Source organism: Pleuronectes platessa, chromosome 4 (assembly GCF_947347685.1).
Source record: "Pleuronectes platessa chromosome 4, fPlePla1.1, whole genome shotgun sequence".
Lineage (NCBI taxonomy): Eukaryota > Metazoa > Chordata > Actinopteri > Pleuronectiformes > Pleuronectidae > Pleuronectes > Pleuronectes platessa.
In genome coordinates this window covers 29,882,706-29,905,483 of record NC_070629.1, presented here as the reverse complement: position 1 = coordinate 29,905,483, position 22,778 = coordinate 29,882,706, and the positions used below count along the sequence as shown (strand labels likewise).

At 43.5% G+C, this 22,778-nt stretch overlaps 2 protein-coding genes across 4 annotated transcripts; one reads left to right on the top strand and one right to left on the bottom strand.

Annotated features, from left to right (window-relative positions):
• Positions 1-329: 329 nt before the first annotated feature.
• grsf1 (G-rich RNA sequence binding factor 1) lies at positions 330-4,972 on the top strand. Its single transcript, XM_053420013.1, has 10 exons — positions 330-615; positions 1,209-1,353; positions 1,450-1,605; positions 1,725-1,859; positions 2,131-2,269; positions 2,363-2,505; positions 2,602-2,687; positions 2,768-2,903; positions 3,333-3,384; positions 3,713-4,972. The coding sequence occupies exons 1-10, from the start codon at positions 418-420 to the stop codon at positions 3,714-3,716; spliced, it is 1,194 nt and encodes a 397-aa protein (XP_053275988.1). The 5' UTR covers positions 330-417; the 3' UTR covers positions 3,717-4,972.
• On the bottom strand, positions 3,991-21,224 carry rufy3 (RUN and FYVE domain containing 3). Of its 3 annotated transcripts, none has more exons than XM_053419977.1 (18): positions 20,293-21,224; positions 15,423-15,596; positions 15,086-15,203; positions 14,772-14,873; positions 14,309-14,432; positions 13,646-13,710; positions 13,464-13,529; positions 9,556-9,625; positions 9,371-9,460; positions 9,185-9,268; positions 8,650-8,817; positions 8,150-8,247; positions 6,984-7,103; positions 6,681-6,801; positions 6,515-6,600; positions 6,398-6,425; positions 5,531-5,608; positions 3,991-5,403 (listed from the first exon to the last, which is right to left on the bottom strand). In XM_053419977.1, the coding sequence occupies exons 1-18, from the start codon at positions 20,531-20,533 to the stop codon at positions 5,260-5,262; spliced, it is 1,977 nt and encodes a 658-aa protein (XP_053275952.1). In that variant the 5' UTR covers positions 20,534-21,224; the 3' UTR covers positions 3,991-5,259. The 3 variants fall into 3 exon arrangements, with proteins under 3 accessions (XP_053275952.1, XP_053275953.1, XP_053275955.1); XM_053419978.1 differs by lacking the exon at positions 20,293-21,224 and adding an exon at positions 17,636-17,862; XM_053419980.1 differs by lacking the exons at positions 3,991-5,403; positions 5,531-5,608; positions 6,398-6,425; ... (2 more) ...; positions 6,984-7,103; positions 20,293-21,224 and adding exons at positions 7,258-7,976; positions 17,636-17,841.
• Positions 21,225-22,778: the final 1,554 nt, after the last annotated feature.

The window sequence follows — 22,778 nt, the reverse complement described above, 5'->3', positions numbered from 1 at the left end:
TTTAGTTTCCAACATATTACAATTTTTTATAAATCTGTGTGAACAAACTCTTCCACCCTGGGGAATTAGATTAAACATAGACATGGCACTAAATTGTAGCAAGGTTTAGATCAAAATTACAATCAATATATTGTGTAATGATATGTAAGATTATATTATATTACTAGAAGAGATTTGAGGTAAGTATCCATTCTGACTCCCCCTCCTCTCCAGACGGGGGCAGTAGTGCGCCGGTAAGATGTTGGCTAACCTCCAGTGAACCTAGAAGAAGCAGCCGTGTCCTTCACTCATCTTCCTCCCTCATGTGAGCGTCTGTCACCGGGAGACACTCACTCATCAACCCGCCTCAAACCCTCCGGTGCCCCGCGTCCTCAGCCCCGGAGACCCGCTGCTCCGCTGCGGCCACACACCTCCACCATGTCCCGCAGGCCCCTGCTGCTCCTGCTGCGGAGCCTCGCCGAGCTCAGACCGGGGACGTTACCCGGAGCTGCGACCACCAGAGCCGGCTTCACTCAGCAGAGAGCCCGGTCCTCGACGCCCCTGAGCGGCTTCCTCCAGAGAGCGTGTCCGCTGCTGTCCGCGGTGAAGAGCACTCAGCTCGGCCTCTGCACCAAGGTGAGCACCCGAGCTCCAGAATATATATATAACTTTAATAAGTACAACTCAAGACACGTACTAGACTCTGAAGTACTCCAGTACACTTCTAAGGTACTCTAGTATTTGTATACATACAAATATATGAGTACAGTACCTCTGCTTGAGTATTTGTATATAATAATAATACTTTAATAAAGTATAAATGCTATCAGGCTGAATATTGTGAACATTACACATGTACCAAATACATCAGTTACTAAAGTACTTAAGTATGATGTACTTACACTTTAGTATTAGTATTTAAAATATTACTTTATAATTCTGCATGTCAGATATAGAAACATTCATTTTGTACTTGTTCTTTATATATATTTATAAGTTAAGATATATTAGTACATACAGAAGTGCAGTCTTGAGGTACCTGTGCTTTAGTATTTGTATATAATACTATTACTCTATACATCTGGATGACTACATTATTATATATGAGAATATAATACAGTATAGTAAGTAGTAGTGTTGTATATAAGTACAGTTTAATATATGTGTGTGTACTTGTATGTATATATCAGTGTACAGTAATACTTCCCCCCCCCCCCCCCCCCCCCCAGGCTGGACCCCCGTGTGAGGACGAGTACCCCCCGCTGCCGGCCTACCAGAGCCTCTCGGAGCTGGAGAAGAAGGAGGTGTTCATCGTGCAGGTGAAGGGTCTCCCCTGGTCCTGCTCGGCTCAGGACCTCATGCACTTCTTCTCTGGTGAGACTCTCACCCGCTCATGTGTGTGTGTGTGTAACTGTCCTGTATCAGAATCCTCATGTGTTTAACTCCCGCTGCCGGTGTGATGTGCTGCAGAGTGCCGGATCCGGGACGGGCTGAAGGGGATCCACCTCACCCTGGACCGGCTGGGGAGGTCGTCGGGTCGAGCCTTCATCGAGCTGGAGCACGAGGAGGACGTGAACAAAGCTCTGGAGAAGCACCGGCAGTACCTGGGCCCGCGATACGTGGAAGGTTCGTCTCCCCGGTGGGAAACCCGTCACGCTGAGGCTCGGAGGGTTTTTATAGAAGTTTCCTGGAGATGTTCAGAAACCAGATTAACTGATTGAGTCGTGCTCCGTGTGCGTCCGCAGTGTCCGAGGTGACGAACAGCGACGCGGAGGCCATCCTGAACAAGGCCGTCACGGCTCCGGCTGAGAGCTGGGTGGTGAAGCTGAGGGGCCTCCCCTTCTCCTGCTGCCAGGAGGACATCGTCCACTTCTTCTCAGGTGAACCACAGGACGGATGAAGAGCTCCACTCACCTGTAACTGCTGCTTTATCAATCTCACTTATTATACTTATTATAAACCAGAAGGTTGCTCGGAGGGCTTAAACCTAACGTTCTTTTCTTACCGTGTTAAGAACAGTGGAAACAAATTATTCCAGGTTCTGCCTGTTTACTCAGATCTCAGACGGTGATGAAAACAAAAACCTCTTCGGCTCCTCATCAAGTTTTTTACTGTATTTGAAATATCTCGGGATCTGTTTCTGATTGGCAGGTTTGGATATTGCGGAGAACGGCATCACGGTGGTCACGGACCACAGAGGAAGGAACTCTGGAGAGGCCTTCGTGCAGTTCGGCTCTCAGGAAGCAGCAGACGGCGCTCTGCAGAGGGACCGGGACGTCATAGGAAACAGGTTCGACTCCCCACAGACAGCTGGTCCTGTTCAGCTTCTCCTCGGCCCGAGGTCCCATTAGCTGACGTGTTGTTCCTCCTGTCGTACGAGCAGATACATCGAGGTGTTTCCCAGCACCACGGAGGAGATCCACTCGAGCTGGAGGAAGAAGAAGGGGATGAGTCCGGGCTCCGCTCAGAGCGGCGCTCAGCCGGGGAGCAGGAACGCCTCCTCGGCACCGACCAATCACAGAACAGGTGACCTTCTTATTACTGACCTGGTCCCCTCTGCTAACATGGAGGAGGCGTCTTTTCCTCCTGACGTCACCTGACACCTGGTTTCTGCTCCGTCAGGTTCTCCACCGAGCTCCACGGCGCAGCTTCACTACATCCACATGCGAGGTCTTCCCTTCCAGGCGTCCGGAGAAGACATCGTGAAGGTGAAAACCAAGATGGAGACGGAAGAGACGTTGAAGCTGGATGTTTGTTTTTATTGTTATTAATTGTTTTTCTCCTGCAGTTCTTCTCTCCTCTCGCCGTCTCCAGGATCCTGATCGAATGCGGCGCTGACGGCCGGCGGAACGGCGAGGCGGGGGTTTACTTCAACAGCCACCAGGACGCGGCCGAGGCCCTGACCAGAAACAGACAGTACATCGGTGAGGCCGAGCAGGAGCAGCTCCCCTAGTCCTGTTTAAACCCGTCTGTGAGATAAGAATCACATCAGCTGTTTAAATATAAACCCGATTCCAAGTTTTCAGATTCTTAATATTAAATTTGTTCCGTAATTAAATAAATTAACAAACCTCACTTGTTCAATTTCACCCTCAAACAGAATAATATGTATTCTTGACAAAAGATTAAAAAAAATATATAAATATTTTTCTAATTTCAGATTACATAGATTTAATCTTCTGTTATTTACAAACTCAAAAGACAGTCAGTCATTTTAAATCTACTTTTTGGCCTGTTTTATATTAGAACTAATCGTCATATTGTTGTTTTAATATCATAAACATGTAGAACGTTATATTATACAATGATCACTGCTGTTAGAACTTAACTTTTGAACTTTCTTTACTTTTCAGGGGAAAGATACGTCGAGTTGTTCCTGAACTCTTCATCAGATTCTAACGGGAGGTGAGAGACACTGATTTATTAATATTCGTAATAATTACAGATGCTGCACCCACATTCAGTCATAAATGTTAAATAATTCACACTGTTAAATGTTTAATTAGCAATCATAGGTTAATTTGAATGACAAGTTGAAATTATTCTAACTTACGTTTAGTGGGTGAACTGGTTTCTGTCCTCACTGTGTCATAGCTTCCTCTGAGAGTTAAGTGACAAACAACTCTGTTTATCTCTTATTAAACTATATTTGTTTTAAAATCTTGCTTTTAAAAACCAGAAGAGATGTTTTGACATTTTAACTGAACATGTAATTTAATATTTTCTCCTGCAGATGAACGATGACGACACCAAACTTCTTCATTAACCGACACAACCCAAGATTGTTGCATTGATTTTCCAGCCCGAACTGAAACAATAAACAAACCTGAATCACGATGGTTATAAATATGTATTCATTATTTAAACTACCAACATAAACTCATGTAACTGCATCTATGAAATAACTGGTGAAGATGAATTGGTGAAATTTCTTCAGGATCAGTTTTATTAATGTAAATTCTTCTCTAAGCTTCAAGATGAAGGTTTAAATTAACTTGGGAGTCGTCACAGTTAAAATAGAATAAAAGTTTATTGATCTCAGAAGCATTTCCACATGTTACTTGTCTCCAATGAGAGAAATCTACAGGTTGGTCTGGTTCCAGCCTCTGACTCCTCCCCCTCATATGAACCAATAACACATAAAAACTGCTGATATGTTGATTTGTCCTCTTCAAACCAGACGAGTGCTTTTTAAAAGTGCCAAGAAAAACTCAGAATGCCGTCGGAACCTAGAAGCAGCAGATTCTACGAAGCCTTAGTTAACGTCAGTGACAGCGAAGAAAACATTATACCCAGAATGATATATTATAAATCATAAACATGTGATCTTCACCTCTGTGAACCTGAAGGACTCATTTTACTTTTAGGGAAAGATTCATTTGTTTTCTTACCAAGACAGAAAACCCTCTTTTATCCGTAGCGTTAATAAGTTCAGGAAAATTAACAATAAACATAAATCCTCAAACTGTCCGTGTAATATTTTGATTTTAATGCAAAGCCAGGACAGCTAGACAGAGCCATGCTAGCTGTTCCCACCCGTTTCAAGTCTTTATGCTAAGCTAAGCCGCTCACCTGCAGAAATATCTCATATTTAAACGTAGAAACGCGAGCGTAGAATCAATCTCCAACAGATTCATACTGAAAACATCAAGACTGTGATAAAACATGAGATGATATTCTGTGTATTATTTAAATTTTGGAAGATTCTAAACTCAATTGAGTTAAATAAACATTTCCCGAAAATTTGATATTGTGTCAAATACTTTTTACAAACATTCTATTATTGACACGTTTAATATCTGTGTTCAAAAGTGTTTTATCTTCATCTGTACAGTCACATTTCATTCATCAGCACTTACATAATATTCTGATGTTCATGATTAAATCTGATGTGTTGTGAAAATCCAGTTTTTCCTTTTGTATCTTTTAAAAATAGAGGTTAAAAATATTTTCAGTTGACCTTTGACCCTTCAGTCCACTCAGTGGACACTGTGGAACGTCAGTTTCTAAATGAGATGATTTTCATAATGCCCGACCACTTGGAGCTGAGGAAGTGCAGGTTTCTATTTAAATGAAAAACACCACAGCAGCTCAACACCCGAGGTTTTATAACCACAACAGCATCTGATTCAAATAGAAACCTGCTCAGCGCTCCGTGGCACATCTGGACACCGCTGGATTAAAAGTGATTAAAAGATTCCACAGAGTTCAGGAGTGAAAAAGTGCATTTCTTCACGGTGCCAGGTTCACACATCGATGTGTCCCGCGTGTCCGATCTGTTCATGTGGGCGTGGAGGCGTACTGCTGCAGCAGCAGCGAGTAGCAGGCCACACACACCGTCTCTGGGAGGATGGAGGACGGCAGCGGCAGCTCGTTGGACACGCAGCTCTCACAGAAGACGCCGCTGCAGTTCTTACACTGTTTCTGGAGGAAGAGGAGGAACAAGGGTTTTAACCAGATACAGTTCAGGATCTAGTGAATCTGTGGCTTCGTGAGGAGAAGCTGGACCTGGAGGAGGTGTGAGTTCTGCTGAGCCAGGCTCTCGTCGTACCTTTGTCTTCAGGAGGGAGTCGTCCTGCTCACACATGGTGCACACGGTCGGCTCACTGATCTCCACAAACGACTCCTCCTGCAGGGAACAGCCACACCACAGGGATTTAACAAACTGTGGACATCTGCTGTGTGAACACCAGACTGCACGTTACTGTCAGCTCTGCAGATTGTTTGAAGAAACCTGTTTAATAAGCTAAACACAGGAAATACAAAGCTGCCCTTAAAAAGCTTATCTTAATATCAATATTAATATTTTGTGTGAGACTCTTTGTTGCATTGTTCACGTGTGAGAGACAAACTGTTGAGAAAGTCTGGACCAAGATCTCCAGGGATCCTCCACAGGATATAAACTCTGACTTATGTTCAGAGGAAATGGTTTTATGTAATAAATCAGGAGCTGTGTTTATGGCCTGCACTTGATTTATTGGTTGTTGGTCAGAAAGTACGACAGCCACACAAACCACAAACATTTTATTTTTATCAGAACTTTAATTATCCTGTTCCACAAGATTGTTTATTCTGAGAACAACAATGTTTTAGAACATTTTAGGATGTTTCATTAATGTTCTCACCAGATATGTAAATGATCAACATTACCTCGATATAATTATAGAAAATTATTGAATTCAAATGAAGTTTCCCTCAAAATATATCAATAGTTTCAAAGGAGTTGTACTTTATTTCAAATGAGAGATTTGGGAAATGGAAGCAGCAGCAGATTTTATTTTATGCTGAGTCGTCCATTATTTTTGTTGCCATAAATCTTTGTGTATATAAATTTGAAACATTAAAGTTTTGTTTACAGGATTTCGTGGCTCATAAACTCAATCACACACAGGTCTGTTGTAAAAAGGTAAATTCTCACCTGTTCATCCTCGTGATGTGACAAAGATCTGAAAGAAGAAGAAGTAAGACAATTTAAAAAGTCGATATGTGTCCAGAACATGAAGGATCTTTGTGACACCGACTCTGATCCACTCACAAACTGGAGCTCAGACTGGTTCTGTCCTCGTGTCCAACGAGTAGCGGCTCAATGTCTCTTCTCCCTGACGGAGACTCTGGGAGCTGCTGCAGGAAAGAAATCTCAGATTATGTAAAAGCACTTTCAACTGGACATCACTTGAAAGTGAAGATGAGCAGAGACGTACTCTGGATGTGTCCTCTGTGAGTCTCCTCTGCCTCGGAGGACTGGAAGCTCTGGGACCAGCGATGAGATGATGCTCGCTGCGTCGCTCTCTCTCTCTCCTCAGCTCGTGATCCAGGTTTGACCTGAAACATCAAGAGGAGGACAAAGCAGAGGACACAGATTTATATAAAGACAGAATACACATTATTATCATCAGGAGGTGAAATATCCTCCACAGTATTGGACAGGGATGAAAACAGGACGACCTCAGTGGATGTAACTTAAATCCACCTGATCTGAAAGCTCCTGTTCCCTCAGCGCTCACCTGTTCCTCCTCAGCTGCTCCACCTCCGCCTGCAGACTCTCGATCTTGTCTCCAAACTCCTGCTTGAAGAGCCGGTTGGCCTCCAGCGCCAGGACCCTCTCTCGCTCCGCCTGCTTGCATCTGGGTTGAGGCGAGCGCGTTAACACAAACTTATGATCAAATGAAAACTCGATGATGGAGGGAGAGAGATGACTTCGAAACTTAAATAACAAATAAATTAAAAAAAAGAGGAGAAAAGGTGAAACTAAAGCCAAAGAAGGTGAAGCAGGCTGTGTTCGTTCATTGTTTTATTAGCCTAATGATTACTACAGTTTACACCAATGTTATGTTCACATACAATTCAAAATTAATTAATTAATTTTGCCCTTTTTATTCTTACGGTACATTTCTCCTGCCCTGGCCTTCGACTCTCGTGGATCAACAAACGACAACTTAACTCGTTAAAACATCGGATTCTGTCTTTTCTTGGTGTCACACACTGAACCAGTCTCTGGTACTGGTGGAATTCTCCTCAACGACATTACAGCCAGTCCACTAGACTCAAATATCCAGGATGTGTCCAGTGGCACATGATCACCATCCTGTCCATCACGTGGACGTTCAGACTCCTCTTACCTTCGCCATTAAATGGGGGTGTTTTTTAAAATGTCTACCAAAATAAAAGCAGAACCCTGATGTGGCGAACACACCAGTCGGAGAACACACGGAGGGGTGGGGGGGGGCTGCTAAAGGGATCGATTCAGTCCACACTACTCAAAGCTGATGCTGGAGAGCCACTGAAGGAGGACGTGGCGAGATGGTTTTTAATTTTCAACGGAGGAGCATCGTACAGAATAAAGAGAACATCCTAGTTGGGTTATTTCTATAGAAGCCAGGGGTTGTATGTTTATATGCAGATGTGAGGCGGCGGCGGCTCGGAGCTACTGCTGCAGCTGGAGCAGCTTCCCCGCCGCGGAGTTCAGGTTCTTGGCCTGCTTCACCAAATGTTTCTCACTGATTCAAAACATAACATAAATGATGGGAAATAAATAATGATCGAGAACGTGAAGGAGAGAGACAACAAACAGGAGGGTTAAGAGATTGATGCAGTTTAGTGAAACCTTTAAAAAAACCTTCTGTCCACTGGGATATTTAGAATATGAACGATGGTGTTGAACTGGTCTCACCTGCTCTCCAGCTGTTTTACTGTCCCCGACATCTGGTTGATCTTCTCCTCCAGGCGAGAGATGACCTCACTCTTCTGTTTAGAGCTGGCCTCTGTGCTCTGAGGAGGAAGAACAACAAGTCGCTGTTAATGGGACTTTTTATTAAAGGAAAATTCAATTGAATCAATCAACAGAATTCTCAATGTCCATAAGTAGATTTGTTTGTGACCACTATTTTAAAACACTGACCAACTCATAATGATGAATTCTCTTCTTAAATTAGTAAAATCTTTGGTCCCTCCTGACTTTTCTCTCTCTCACACAAACAGACTGACACATGAACCCAGACTGAGTTAAAACAGCAGAACTTGGTGGAACCAGAATAACTTAGAGACACTTGTTGTTAAATCTCTGAGGACAGATGTTAATAATGTGAGTGAACAGGGACAAAGTTTAACGGAGAAGCTCTGGATCTTGTTGGAGCTTTTCCTGAAGTCGAAGGACAACAGACGAATCGTTACCTGTGACTTGTGGCTGAGCTGTTGGTTGATGGCACGAAGGTCCTCCAGCTGCTGCCTGAGATCCACCAGAGCGTCCTGCTTCTCACAGATGTCCTTCTCCAGCATCTTCATCGACAGCTCCATCTCCTGCTTCATCCCGATCTGCACCTCCAGCTCCTTCTCCACGTCCTGCACACAGAGTCACAACGTCAAACGCACACTCAGAGCTCGCTCACACTCTCAGAGGGAAAAACAAACGTCTCTATGTTGAGCAGTGAAAGATTTAAGTGTCAGTTATATATTGTTCATATGATTTAACAAACAGAACTCTGTCAAAAACACACAGGAACTAAACAACTGTTTTGTGAACATTGTGTATTCTCCAGTGATAGAAAGTGAATAATAAAATGACTGATATGTGGAAAACCATAATCTGCATGTACCACTGACACTTGCTTTATTACATTATCAGTAAATATAAACTGTGACAGTATTTAAAGTGACACTTCAGTATAAAGGTCGGTTACACGAGGCTACACAACCGTCAGAAACGCACCAATCGAAGCACAGTTTCCTCTTTGAGCTGCTTGCGTGTTTCACCGAGCGCTTGTCCATCTGGTGCCGAGTCGCTTCTCAGAGCCTGAAGACGACAGGAGCATGTTTAATGATGTTAGTGAAAAGAGAGGATCCTTGTTTCATGTTTCATCTCAATTAAAATAATGTGATAAAATGCTTTCTTCACCTTTCTGGACTCCAGCTGATACGAGCTCTCCTCTTGTACTCGCTCCACGTCTTCTTGTAGAGTGATGATCCTATTGTTTGCCACGGCAAGCTGAGGAGACACAAGTCAACAGAGCAGCTCGGTAAACACAGAGAATCCCTGAAGATTTACAATGAAGCAGAAATAAAAACATTTACAAGACTCACCTCCTCTGTGAGCTTCGTGTTGGACTTTTCCAGAGCGTCCACCTTGGCCTGGAGGTTATTTACTGACGCACTGAAAACAGACAGACACGTCCCGTTAGAAGAAAGAGAGTGAAGATGGAGTAAAGAGAGATGGAGTAAAGAGAGATGGAGTAAAGAGAGATGGAGAGAAGAGAGATGGACTAAAGAGAGATGGAGTAAAGAGAGATGGAGTGAAGAGAGATGGAGAGAAGAGAGATGGAGAGAAGAAAGATGCAGTAAAGAGATATGGACTAAAGAGAGATGGAGTAAAGAGAGATGGAGAGAAGAGAGATGGAGTGAGGAGAGATGGAGTAAAGAGAGATGGAGTAAAGAGAGATGGAGTAAAGAGAGATGGAGAGAAGAGAGATGGAGTAAAGAGAGATGGAGAGAAGAGAGATGGAGTGAGGAGAGATGGAGTAAAGAGAGATGGACTAAAGAGAGATGGAGTAAAGAGAGATGGACTAAAGAGAGATGGAGTAAAGAGAGATGGAGTGAAGAGAGATGGAGTGAAGAGAGATGGAGTGAAGAGAGATGGAGTAAAGAGAGATGGAGAGAAGAGAGATGGAGTGAGGAGAGATGGAGTAAAGAGAGATGGACTAAAGAGAGATGGAGTAAAGAGAGATGGACTAAAGAGAGATGGAGTAAAGAGAGATGGAGTAAAGAGAGATGGAGTGAAGAGAGATGGAGTGAAGAGAGATGGAGAGAAGAGAGATGGAGAGAAGAGAGATGGAGTGAGGAGAAATGGAGTAAAGAGAGATGGACTAAAGAGAGATGGACTAAAGAGAGATGGAGTGAAGAGAGATGGAGTGAAGAGAGATGGAGTGAAGAGAGATGGAGTGAAGAGAGATGGAGTAAAGAGAGATGGAGTAAAGAGAAATGGAGTGAAGAGAGATGGACTAAAGAGAGATGGAGTGAGGAGAGATGGAGAGAAGAGAGATGGAGTGAAGAGAGATGGAGTGAAGAGAGATGGAGTAAAGAGAGATGGAGTAAAGAGAGATGGAGTGAAGAGAGATGGAGGGAAGAGAGATGGAGTGAAGAGAGATGGAGTGAGGAGAGATGGAGAGAAGAGAGATGGAGTGAAGAGAGATGGAGTGAAGAGAGATGGAGTAAAGAGAGATGGAGTAAAGAGAGATGGAGTGAAGAGAGATGGAGTGAAGAGAGATGGAGAGAAGAGAGATGGAGAGAAGAGAGATGGAGTAAAGAGAAATGGAGTAAAGAGAGATGGAGTGAAGAGAGATGGAGAGAAGAGAGATGGAGAGAAGAAAGATGCAGTAAAGAGATATGGACTAAAGAGAGATGGAGTGAAGAGAGATGGAGTAAAGAGAGATGGAGTAAAGAGAGATGGAGTAAAGAGAAATGGAGTGAAGAGAGATGGACTAAAGAGAGATGGAGTGAGGAGAGATGGAGAGAAGAGAGATGGAGTGAAGAGAGATGGAGTAAAGAGAGATGGAGTAAAGAGAGATGGAGTGAAGAGAGATGGAGTGAAGAGAGATGGAGGGAAGAGAGATGGAGTGAAGAGAGATGGAGTGAGGAGAGATGGAGAGAAGAGAGATGGAGTGAAGAGAGATGGAGTGAAGAGAGATGGAGTGAGGAGAGATGGAGAGAAGAGAGATGGAGTGAAGAGAGATGGAGTAAAGAGAGATGGACTAAAGAGAGATGGACTAAAGAGAGATGGAGTGAAGAGAGATGGAGGGAAGAGAGATGGAGTGAAGAGAGATGGAGTGAGGAGAGATGGAGAGAAGAGAGATGGAGTGAAGAGAGATGGAGTGAAGAGAGATGGAGTAAAGAGAGATGGAGTGAAGAGAGATGGAGTGAAGAGAGATGGAGAGAAGAGAGATGGAGAGAAGAGAGATGGAGAGAAGAGAGATGGAGTAAAGAGAAATGGAGTAAAGAGAGATGGAGAGAAGAGAGATGGAGTAAAGAGAGATGGAGTGAAGAGAGATGGAGTGAGGAGAGATGGAGAGAAGAGAGATGGAGTGAAGAGAGATGGAGTGAAGAGAGATGGAGTGAGGAGAGATGGAGAGAAGAGAGATGGAGTGAAGAGAGATGGAGTAAAGAGAGATGGACTAAAGAGAGATGGAGTAAAGAGAGATGGAGTGAAGAGAGATGGAGGGAAGAGAGATGGAGTGAAGAGAGATGGAGTGAGGAGAGATGGAGAGAAGAGAGATGGAGTGAAGAGAGATGGAGTGAAGAGAGATGGAGTAAAGAGAGATGGAGTGAAGAGAGATGGAGTGAAGAGAGATGGAGAGAAGAGAGATGGAGAGAAGAGAGATGGAGTAAAGAGAAATGGAGTAAAGAGAGATGGAGTGAAGAGAGATGGAGAGAAGAGAGATGGAGAGAAGAAAGATGCAGTAAAGAGATATGGACTAAAGAGAGATGGAGTGAAGAGAGATGGAGTAAAGAGAGATGGAGTAAAGAGAGATGAGAGAAGAGAGATGGAGAGAAGAGAGATGGAGTAAAGAGAGATGGAGTAAAGAGAGATGGGAGAAGAGAGATGGAGTGAGGAGAGATGGAGTAAAGAGAGATGGAGTAAAGAGAGATGGACTAAAGAGAGATGGACTAAAGAGAGATGGAGTGAAGAGAGATGGACTAAAGAGAGATGGAGTGAAGAGAGATGGAGTGAAGAGAGATGGAGGGAAGAGAGATGGACTAAAGAGAGATGGAGTGAAGAGAGATGGAGGGAAGAGAGATGGAGGGAAGAGAGATGGAGTGAAGAGAGATGGAGAGAAGAGAGATGGAGAGAAGAGAGATGGAGTAAAGAGAGATGGAGTAAAGAGAGATGGAGTAAAGAGAGATGGAGTGAAGAGAGATGGAGTGAAGAGAGATGGAGTAAAGAGAGATGGAGTGAAGAGAGATGGAGTGAAGAGAGATGGAGTAAAGAGAGATGGAGTAAAGAGAGATGAGAGAAGAGAGATGGAGTGAGGAGAGATGGAGTAAAGAGAGATGGAGTAAAGAGAGATGGAGTGAGGAGAGATGGAGTAAAGAGAGATGGAGTAAAGAGAGATGGACTAAAGAGAGATGGACTAAAGAGAGATGGAGTGAAGAGAGATGGAGGGAAGAGAGATGGACTAAAGAGAGATGGAGTGAAGAGAGATGGAGGGAAGAGAGATGGAGTGAAGAGAGATGGAGAGAAGAGAGATGGAGTGAAGAGAGATGGAGTAAAGAGAGATGGAGTAAAGAGAGATGGAGTGAAGAGAGATGGAGTAAAGAGAGATGGAGTGAAGAGAGATGGAGAGAAGAGAGATGGAGAGAAGAGAGATGGAGTGAAGAGAGATGGAGTAAAGAGAGATGGAGTAAAGAGAGATGGAGTGAAGAGAGATGGAGTGAAGAGAGATGGAGTGAAGAGAGATGGAGTGAAGAGAGATGGAGTGAAGAGAGATGGAGAGAAGAGAGATGGAGTGAAGAGAGATGGAGAGAAGAGAGATGGAGTAAAGAGAGATGGAGAGAAGAGAGATGGAGAGAAGAGAGATGGAGTAAAGAGAGATGGAGTAAAGAGAGATGGAGAGAAGAGAGATGGAGTGAAGAGAGATGGAGAGAAGAGAGATGGAGTGAAGAGAGATGGAGTAAAGAGAGATGGAGTGAAGAGAGATGGAGTGAAGAGAGATGGAGTGAAGAGAGATGGAGAGAAGAGAGATGGAGTGAAGAGAGATGGAGAGAAGAGAGATGGAGTAAAGAGAGATGGAGAGAAGAGAGATGGAGAGAAGAGAGATGGAGTAAAGAGAGATGGAGTAAAGAGAGATGGAGTGAAGAGAGATGGAGAGAAGAGAGATGGAGTAAAGAGAGATGGAGTAAAGAGAGATGGAGTGAAGAGAGATGGAGAGAAGAGAGATGGAGTAAAGAGAGATGGAGTAAAGAGAGATGGAGTGAAGAGAGATGGAGTAAAGACGAACCTTAAATGTCTGTTCAGCTCCTCCACATAATTCTTCTGATCGAGAATCGCTGTGATCTGACCGTCACTGAGGAGCAGAGAGAGATATTAAGATATTTTAGTATTAAAAATAATAATAAACACAAAGTAAACTGTCAGTGTCTCTGGTTTGAATTCATCTTGAGGTCAGGAGGCAGCACTCACCCCTCTGCACTCTTACTGCTGTGTCCTCCATCTTTGAGGTACATGGAGAAATCGATCACTCCGACCTGTGGAGGTCATTGAACGAGAGAAAGAGAATCAATGACATCAGAAACCACACGACAGATATAAAAGAGCCAAACAGTGGAAAACAGATGTGACTTTGACCGTCTCAATCAAAACCAGAACCAAAGACCTAGTTTGGTGAAGCAGCAAAGGATCATGGGAGTCGTTGTTTTCACCACCGTTACCGATTAAAATCTAAATGACACAAGTTACCAAAATAAAACGTAATTTTACCTTGAAAAGAAATGTGGATTTCTCTGAGTTTGAACAATGTGAGTACAAAATATACAACATATGTTTAATCATTTTTTTTAAACCAACCAGTGTTTACATGAAGTCTCCACAAAATTACTTAGTTTCTTACTTAAGTTTGAACGTTAAAACATTCTGAGCTAAAGTAAAAAGAAACAACTGCTTCACACCTTCACACCGTCTCGTTTATGAAGATCAATAAAAGTGTTTAAAGTTGAACCTGCACATAAAAATGAAAGCCACCACATGAAGAGAGAACATTCCTCCTTCCTGTGACCACGGATCATGAACTGAGCCTGTTGGGTTTCATCTCTTCCTCGTGTGATGAGGTGTCAGTGAGTGAATCACCTGTGAGTCCAGGTCCTCTCCCTTCATGCACAGATTAGCATCGATGACGTTTAGTCCAACGAGCAGCCCAGCGATGACGGCTCCTTCCTCCTCCATCATCAGCGCATTGGCCTCGTAGAATTCACTACACACAGGAGACAAGAGTTCAGCAGAGTCAGCATTACATTTTAAACCTTTTAATAACATATAGAATTTAATTTATTACCATTTCACTGTCAGTGTGACACATCAAATCATCAAAAACAAACAAACAAGAGATTTACAGTATGAGAGGTTCATTCTGTGTTAAATCCTGTGAAAAGTCTGAAGCATAAATCTTTAGTGTCTGAAATATTGCGACTTTAAAAAAGGGAGAGTGGCCCGAATACAAAAAAGGTTGCAGAGTATAAAATACTTTTTAAGAGCTGCAGAATTACTATTTGGTTTCTTTCTTTCTAAAAGTGCATCATGTGATCACACACACCTGAGCAGGTCCTTCCTGTTGATGATGGTCTTCATGTAGTCTGAGAGCTTCTTCTGCATCAGAGCGAGTCGTAACCAGGCCCGACCTCTTCCTAGAGGAGTTCTGTCAACAAAACAGAAAACAATTACTGAACATATAAAAATATATCAAACTTAATATCAGAAACTGCAGCCAGAGTTGCCTCAGTCAGGTCATTCCTGTGCCTTTAAATCCATTTATGACGTTTTGGGCACAGATTTTGTAATAACACTTAAATCTAGAAGGTGTCAGGGAGGATCCGTCTGCCTCCTTCAGGGAAATGAAGACACACTCACTTGAGCCCCGGCAGGTCTTTGACGCTGGCAGTGATCTCTCCTGCTTCAGGCGTCAGCTTCTCCACCAACTCCAGCGCCCCCCAGAAGGACTTGTTCTGCCCCAGGAAGGTCTTCTTAGCTGACGGCCCACAGACAGTGAGAGGTTATTTAATCTGGGTCACAGAGTCATGATACTCAAACTGTGACTGACGGAAACAACATGCATCTGAACATATTCTAATATAAATAGAGAATTCTAGAAAACTTTTAAGCAGCAAATTGACTTAAATCTATTTGAGGTCTAGCTACTGATCACAGGATTCTGTCCACATGACAGGGTGACGTGAGAAGAACTTACTTTTCAGGCCGTGCTTCAGACAGTGCTCCATCACCACAAAGAACTGCTGCAGAGGTGCGTAGTCCGAGTCCAGTGTGCGTCCCAGGTTCAGAGCGGATTCGATCAGGCCCTTGATGCTCAGCTTGGCCATGTTCATCAAGTTCAGCCTTTCAATCGCGATGGGATCCTTGGGATCTAAAAAGATAGACAAGAAGAAACAGGACAGTGTCGTTAAAGTCCTCGTTTTATAATTTATATAGTTTATTTTCATGTCAGGACAAGACACCAAACAAACAGTCACAATTTTCAAACACAAATTATTTTACAATTTGATCCTAGACTAAAAAGTCGGTCTTTCTCTCAAGATGCTTTTTTCTCTGGACATGAGAAATAGTTTTTACTCTGAATCTTAAATAAACTTAAAGTACACAACTACACTAAAGTACCTGCTTTTAGCATCTTAAAATACATAAAGTACACAACAAAGTGACTTGATCTGGAAAATAAGACGACAGCAGCAGGAACGAGTCGGGAGCTACACTTATCAGGAGCCGTCAGTTCTGATTGAGTCAGTTCTGATTGAGTCAGTTCTGTTTCAGTCAGTTCTGTTTACTTCTTCAAAATAGAAAAACAACAAATCTTTTCCAGGAAGTAAAATTCAGGTTGTGTCGCTGGACACAAAGAAAATCTTTGTTTCATTATAAAACCTGTTTCCTGTGAGAATATGAAACCAGCTACAGTCAGCACTTCATGATCCATCCATACATGTAGAACTAATCCATTATTTATATCAGTACATAACAGACACTCAGGCTTTTAGTGCAGCAGCTCCACAGGGTTATAGTTTCCCTCAGCATCTGGTTGCTTCATGTGGATGTGATGGTCTTTGTGTGAAGATCTGATTACAACCAGTTAATGCAGATATGAGACATTGTTGGTGCTGAAATGGTGTAAATGTGAATCAAGGCTGTTTTAGTAGAAAAGTTATTAAAGTTTATATACTCATGATGTGTAATACTGTGATGACAGTGAACAGCCTGACAGACTGATTACATCTAATTCAGTCCAAATCATAGACGTCTGACTGCATCACATGATGTCCTGTACTAATATTAATATAATAAATCCTTCAGATTCGAGAAGTAAATTTCCAGTTTTATACAAACCAGCATTTTCATAATGACTTAATAATAATTCAGGACAGTAAAATCAATGCTAGATGAATAATTTTGTCAGTGAGGGCTCAACGTCTTTCCATGAGCTTCTTACATTGTATACATCCTGTTTACATTAGAGGGCAACAAACCAACATTAATAATTAACTCAATATCAGTATCATTCATTCTCTGACAGAATATCAGATTTCTCCAGTTCTTCAGAGGTTAACTCCACTCGTGAACTCTGCATTGAAATGAATAAACCTCAGTATCTGCCGGAGTGAAACTCACATTGTCAAGCGAAGAATAAAATATTGATCGTCCCTTTTAATAAACCCGGAAATCTGACGCACAACATTAGAGACTTTATCCTGCAGACACACAACAGGATAAATGTCTCTGCAGGTGTCGAAGCTCCTGTGTAACATCATTACAATAGATCTCCTGCTCAGCCGGAGGGGGAAGTGCTGCGGTGCTGAATTTGCCAACTGGCCGAGGAAGAGTCTGAACTGCCGACCTGCCTGGTCTGTGCTGAGAGAAGGCGTGGCAAAGAGACGAGGGAGTCTTCATCTGACAACAGACACAACATCATCTGTTGTGTAGAACTAACAAACCACAGAGACACAATGAATACTGTAGAGACATGTGTGTTTACAGATCATTTATGCGTCACTTCCAGACCCAGATATCTGGATTCAACGTGAAACAAACGTTGAAAGCGAAACACAAACAACATGACAACGGAGTTCTGTTGCAATCTGTTGATTTAAGAAAACAGGCCCGTCAAAATCCAGCTGTCCATTTGATTTGCTACAGGCAAATTCATCCTGGTGACAAAACAACCTGCACTTCCGGGTTGATTCTCATCCCCGTCCCATTTCCTGGCAGCGTCTTCCTGCTGTGTGATCCTGCTCCGAGAAATCAAACCTCCCCCCCGTGAAATCCACCATGACACAGCTCAAACAGGACACCACGGTCTCCTGGGCTGAAACGTGCAGCGTCCGGAGACCTGGTGTACCACCACGCCCTAACAGACATCACACAGACTCCCACTGATGAGCTAATCCGTCACGTTACCTTCAAGGGCCGGCTCGGGGTCCGGGGTGAGCGAGATGTCGTTGAGCTCGCGAAGGCAAAGCCACTCGCCATCGACAGACACGCGGAAGTTGCAGAGATAAATGGTCTCGCGGGCGGCCTGGGTGATCTTGTCCGTGGTGGGAGTCGGGGTTTCGCTCTGGGGCGTCAGATCAGCCATGATGACTCAGCTGATGTGAGGCAAAACCAACACAACCAGCCGAGGGAAAAAGGCGTGATGGCTCCAGAAGCCAGCGAAGGCCCCAAAAAAACAACAGCTCCGAGAGAGAGAGAGAGAGAGAGAAACCAGAGAGGATGAAAAGAGACAAAGGAGAGAAAAGGCCAAGACGGGGGGGGGGGGGAAGGCTGGCAGCAGCGTTTAGCAGGTGGTGGAAAGAGTGATGCTTCTCCTCCTCTCTACGCCTGCATCCTTCTCTCCTCCTTGCTCCAACTGAGTTAATTACACTGCCGGCTTGAGAAAGGCTGCCCCGTCCTCTCCTCCTCAGCCTCCTCCTCCTCCTCCTCCTCCTCTTCTTAACCTCCGATTATCCCCTTCTGTGCAGACAGGGGGGTGGTGGGGGGGGGGGGGATTTAAAATGCAGGAGAGCACCGGGTCTGGAAATCACAGCCCTCCTCCGCTCAGCTCAACACCGCCTCTCTCCGACTGGATTGCCTCGGCACCGCAGTGAATGCACTGGGTGGGTGTTGACCAAGATGGCTGACATCAGTGCTGGGTACAGCAACACACACGGTCACGTGAGCAGATGGTGCATGCGTAAAAAAAGGAAAAGGATGGGGGGGGGGGGGGGGGGGGGGTGCTCAGGCAGGTCTAATGATGCAGCTGAGGACTCATCCGTCTCTCGAGCATCAACAGCCTGACCTGGAACTGAGGCCTGTTCTTTGATAATGCAATTACTGAACTGCTCCGTCATGTGAAGACAAACAATAGACTGGACCAATCAGAACCTCCACTAAGTGAAGCCACAGCCTCTTGATGGCCCCCTGGTGGCTGGCAGCAGGATAGATCATTAACCCTGCCTTCTCCATGTTAGCAGATGGGACACCGGCCACACCACCAGGGCTCAGTAATATTACCTCCATCAAGGATGTTATGTTTTTATCTGCATTTGTTTGTTTGTTTGCAAAGACTGCTTTTATGAAAGGGGTGTGGCCACTGTACAGTAACAATTATTTTCTATTATGTACAAGTTATTGAGTTATATACTGTATTCATTACTGAGGCTTTTATTTTGTGGATTTGTGTTTTCTTGACGTCTTGGAATGTTTTGTTTATATTCTATACGAACTATGTTGTAAATGAGGTCGGTTGCTGAGTTAAAATAAGAATCCCATGAATTATGATGAGCCAGCGGAAGTGACAGCAGAATAAAGTTGATTACATGTTGAAAGAGCTTTAATTAGTATTTTCTGATCAGTTAAAGAGGTGAATAACTGACATAACTCATGTTAGGTGAGAGAGAATGATATGTGAGTGACAGACACAACAATTATCACCACAGACAGACGGAGCTCAAAGCTAAACCAGCAGCTAACGACTGATCCACCGTTAAATTCATACGACAGCAAACAGCAGAGCTACTGTCAAAACTACAGAGAAGAATCAACCTCTTCACATCATCTGTATGAACCATTGATGTTGAATTTATTAATCTGTTGTGCTTGTGGTCTTCTACTGTTCTCTCAATTAGAAGCACATAGAGTTTATGCTCATGAAATGTTCTATATAATACATTTGCCATTACATTTTATTATATTACATTATTTCACATGTACACCTCTTATTGTGATGATTCACCCATATGTACGTGTGTGTCTGTCTCTCTTTCTGCTGTTACTAGTGAAAGTGGATCAATAAAGTTTTATCTAATCATGAACCACACACAGCTTGTTAGCTTGTTTACAGCTCGTTTACAGCTTGTTTACAGCATTGTCAGCTGACAGGCGTGACACATTAAATTACTGAGGATTTAATCAGTTCGAGAAGAAAATCTGTTTTAACCGCAGAACTCAAAATACATTAGTTAGTAGAATTGTATTAAAGTAAAAAAAGACAAGAAGTTGTTTGTTTGCGAGAATCCAAAGTTAGCTAACTCCTCCAACAAGCTAGATGCTAACAGCAGGTACTTTAGTGTAGTTGTGTGCTTTATGTATTTTAAGATGCTAAAAGCAGGTACTTTAGTGTAGTTGTATACTTGATGTATTTTAAGATGCTAACAGCAGGTGCTTGAGTGTAGTTGTATACTTTATGTATTTTAAGATGCTAAAAGCAGGTACTTTAGTGTAGTTGTATACTTTATGTATTTTAAGATGCTAAAAGCAGGTACTTTAGTGTAGTTGTATACTTTATGTATTTTAAGATGCTAAAAGCAGGTACTTTAGTGTAGTTGTATACTTGATGTATTTTAAGATGCTAACAGCAGGTGCTTGAGTGTAGTTGTATACTTTATGTATTTTAAGATGCTAAAAGCAGGTACTTTAGTGTAGTTGTGTACTTTAAGTTTATTTAAGATGCTAACAGCAGGTGCTTTAGTGTACTTATGTACTTTAAGTATTTAAAGATGCTAACAGAGCTCAGTGTTGTTAGCTTCTTTATGTCAGGAGCTCATGTTTGCTGATGGAAGTCTAGAAAGGTTTCTTACTCTTGTTCCTGCGCTTGGACTCGATCCTCTCGATCTGGAAGTCATAGTGCCGGAGCGGAGCCGGGGACCCGGAGCCCGGCTTCCCGAACCGGACGTTAGCGGAGCTCAGAGCCTCCCTGAAATAAATCACCGAGGTCGGGGACAGTGTCTCGTCCGGGCTGTCAACGTGTCCGTTCCCGTCCGAGGAGGTCCTCCTGCCCGGCCCGTGCAAGCCCTCCGGCGGTGCATCCTGCTCAGCCATCCTCCTCCTGCTCCCCCCGGTCAGACCCGCTTCATGTGACCGGCGGCGGGGCTCGGACTGCGGGTCGGCGCTCAGCTAGCTGCGGTTAGCCTGTGGGGCTACACCCGCAGAGGTTAGCAACACAACCGGCAGGCCGCTCCGGGGGTTCAGTCCGGGTTGCGTCCGGGTTCCGTCCGGGTTCAGTCCGCTCGTCCCGTCCTCCACCGCCGCCTCCTGACCCGGAAATAACTCGGAATTTGCATTTTGTTCAAACTGTTTAATTTCGCGAGATTTTCAGTGCTCACGTGACCAGAGACAGTGCACGTGAGTGGAGATGAGTCGCGAGCAGCAGCTCCCTGACCGCAGAGCTCCCATGATGCCTTGCGTTGGGGTTCAGAGACTCGGAGCACTTGTGCCTCTTCCGCTTTCAGAGTCTCTGAGCTGTTTACATCGAGTGTGAACTTTGAGAAACAGCGCGGCCTGCAGGACAATAATACAACTACAGCTTAACGACGATACAATGATACTATGGACAAATGTTGCCTGAGTAATAATATTAATAATAATAATGATATAAACAATACAATACAATTCTCATCAATACATAGGGTTAGGGTTAGACATTGCAAATACAGTACTACTACTTATTGGTTGGTCACGTTACAAAACGTAATGTCCCGTTGAAAGCCATCCTCCTCCGAAGCTCGTCCAGTTGTTATCCAGAAGAACCTGGTGGTGTATGGAGGACCATACATGACTTAAGTAAAAATAAATAAATAAATAAATGTATAAATAAATACAGAAATAAATAAATAAATGAATAAATAAAAATGGAAATAAATAAATAAATACAGAAATAAATAAATAAAATATGTTAATACCAAGAGAAATGTCAAAATAAATGTCTTAAATATATTTGCACATTTATTTATTCCCTGATACATTTCCTTTTCATTTGCAGTGTCCTTATGCTAATGAGAAAGGCGGGCCTAACCGCAGTCTCATGCAGGATTGGTCACAGGAGTGTAATGATCCAGCCCTACTTCTGCCTCTCAATGCTGACTGGTGTCCAGTAGCTGTTTGCAACGTTGAGCCAGTTCACACTTAAAATGAACTAGTTCAAGTTCAGAGGGTTAGTTAAGGTTATTTTTTATTGGGATGATTTAGCTGTCAGTAGTCCTGACTGTGAGCGTCACGTGTTGTACTGAGCACAAGGAGCGAGCCGAGAGGAGAAGGAGGAAACAGAAAGTCCAGCTCGGTACAAACCACCTGCAGCTTCTGCTCTGATCATGAAGCCGCTGATCTCTGAGCAGATGTGACCAGAGAAACTCTCAGCACAAATATGACAGATACCACTACCAACACAATGTTATGGGTGGGCGAGCCACCCGTGGCAAGATGGCCGCCATGTGCAGACGTTCGACTCCGTTGACCGGCAACGCGGACGAGACATCTAGCCTTTATATATATATCTATGATATATATATCTATGTAATCAACATCCCATCAACTTCGTACATCGTACATATCGCCACCTGGTGGTTGGCTGCTGTATGGCTCATAATCTACACGCCACATAGTTCTCTCTCAAAGATGGTTTCTGTCATTTTAGTTCATATCTCACTGATGCTTGTTCGAGTGTTTCTGATCAGTTTGAATTAGTTACCTGATATAAAAACGAGGTGTGACATCATGATTGACAGCTGACACTGACTCCTGATTGGTCGGATACTGCACATTGATCCGGTTGAAGTCAACAGCTCTTTGTTAATTAAAAGTAACTGGAACGTTACATTGAGAATAACCTGATTGAACAAACATGGTGGAACTGCTCATCTGCTTTAACAGGATTTAACTGAATAACTCAACGAATGCACATCAAGCAGGTTCGGAGAGGTTCTGAGAAAAAGGATGAGCTGCAGTTCCTGGAACAATTTCACATGAAACCCAGTGGAAAGTCACCAGGAATCCAACCAGCAGCACCAGTACAGGCACACGGTGAAGAAACAAAGTGCAAAGCTCCAACAGGCCGAGGAGATTCCTCCAGAATCCTCCTCAGAACCAGGTCCAGCTCGTGAAAGGCTTCAGAGCGACTTAGGGATAAATCTGAGGAGAATGTGAAACGAAGATGTGGAAGATGTCCCTTGATGTTGTTCTGTCTACCCCCCCCCCCCCCCCCTCCATGATGGAAAAACATGGAAGTGCTGACATGCTTGAGGTTGTAAATGTGTTAAACAGCAGCTGTTTTGCATTATACACTCGTGTA